Below are 1,863 nucleotides of genomic sequence, written 5' to 3'. Positions count from 1 at the left end.
GCTTGGTAGAACTTGGGTAAGGAAATGTTACAAGCTGGTGTTGCCTGCAATCCTGGGAATCTGTACCACCTAGATTTTTTAATTCCACATTTCACTAAATGTGTAAATTTGAATATTTTGCTTCGCAACTTTTCTATAATTTTTGATCAACCACTTAGCCGCTAACGCTTTAAAGATTTGTTCTCCTCTTTCATCCCTTCTCATTGGCTACCACGGAGCAGAGGTATGCTCTTAGCCTAAAGATAACCACTCCACTATGAATATGTTTAAATGGAAAAAATCTAGCCACCGCAGTAGTCTCAACTATCTGGAGACTCAATCAATCAGTCAACCAGCCACCAGGCCTTCATTGCGCAATCATGCCATTGACACTCGAATGGTCTCAACGACGATTGCCTGTGCATCCCGATCAGCGACGGTCTGTGGCGTGGTGGCCACGGCCCTAACCATCACCGTTATTCCAGTTCGAGGAACGCCTAATCCGTGCATCGCCATCGGAGCGCCAGAGCACAACGAATAAAGAACTGAGTAGCAAGTCGGATGCCTCTCTAATTCTCAATCGTAAAATACAGCTTCTGTTGCGTAGACGTTTACCCGGCATTACTTCAGCGTCGACAAAAGACGTAATCAAATGTAGCAGAAAAACGCCTTAAGAAGTAAAATCAAATATTCTAATTTGGTTTGGTTTGACTAAACTACCTCCAATAGCAACAAATCTATGTAATCATGTAAAACAAATCCCTACCGTTTCAATGGTGACGGAATGTGGAATCTCTTGGATTTGGTTTCATTCGTTGTATTCACTTGGCTGCCCTAATTGCTGGTGTTCAGCCACATGAATTTTGAGGTTGCAATTCATTTGTTAGGAGTCCTTTTCTTTTGCTAGCTTTGATGCAGGAGTTGAGGCCGGGGTGGGTTGGAGGGCTGGCCATCGCTGTGGTGCTTTGACAGCTTCTACCACTCACAGTTGATATCGTGCCGCGATGGTGAACAGATTTTGCCTTAATGGATGAAGCGAGCTATCGGTGCTTGACATATTCCACCGCGCTGTCACCGATGTATTTATTACCTAAATACCTGTTTAAAGCCACTGTCAACGTGAAAGCGGATATAGTGTTGACGTTTGGAAGGACTAGTAACTTGGTTGCAGAACTTCATGCTTTCATTTATCTGCCAACATAACGGTCAAATCCTTCATTTATCCATGCAGAAAATAATTGCAATGGGCGAGGCAGGACGTATAGTTTGTCTGGCTACAGAGGAGATAGCAGCTTTAAGAGAGGTCGAAAAGGATGGAGGGACGTCCGCTTTTAAAGCTGATGCGTCTTCATTGTGGTTAATTGCTTTTATAAAATAATAATCCACGCATCACCTCCACCACTCGCACATCTGAAAGGCAAGGCACGCTGTCTTTGAATCATCATGCCTGTTAAGGGTTTGAAGCACTGCATAAAAAATAATATTAGCTAATTTCGAGTTGTGCCTAATGCATATACAGTCTGAAGTATTCATTAGGAAAGTTTCTCTGTATGGAGAAACAGCAAGGACTTCTGACTGGTCTCTAGAACGTTGTTTCGCACAAACTAGCCCCAGTACACACCATCGAATTCTTTGTGGCCTAGTTCATTAATCAAAAAGTTTCAAATCAGCAAACAATCGCGTTTCCATATCAGAATAACATTTATACTTTCCAAAGTGGCAATCCATTACACTAATTCCATATCAGAATAACATTTATATTTCCCACAGTGGCAATCCATTACACTAATCCCAGTACCCAGAAATAGTGTCCAAAGTGGCTCTGAAAGAACAACTTGGAATTCCTAAATAAGTAATAAGGTAAATTCATCATGCATTCGCCAA

At 42.0% G+C, this 1,863-nt stretch overlaps 1 protein-coding gene across 1 annotated transcript in view; it reads left to right on the top strand. All coding sequences in view use genetic code 11, as the record gives it.

Moving 5' to 3' along the window:
- EGR_10671 (hypothetical protein) overlaps positions 1-1,357 on the top strand; it is a gene marked incomplete at both ends in the record, with an annotated part of 8,962 nt that extends 7,605 nt beyond the window's left edge. Inside the window, 2 exons of the mRNA XM_024499920.1 lie at positions 159-223; positions 1,211-1,357. Coding sequence (XP_024345668.1) covers positions 159-223; positions 1,211-1,357 — 212 coding nt within the window. The remainder of the gene's footprint in view (positions 1-158; positions 224-1,210) is intronic.
- Between the last annotated feature and the right edge of the window lie 506 nt (positions 1,358-1,863).

Source organism: Echinococcus granulosus, assembly GCF_000524195.1.
Source record: "Echinococcus granulosus chromosome Unknown EG_S00249, whole genome shotgun sequence".
In the NCBI taxonomy this organism is placed as follows: domain Eukaryota; kingdom Metazoa; phylum Platyhelminthes; class Cestoda; order Cyclophyllidea; family Taeniidae; genus Echinococcus; species Echinococcus granulosus.
The sequence above is the reverse complement of the archived record's forward strand: the minus strand, read 5'-3'. Positions and strand labels throughout refer to the sequence as shown.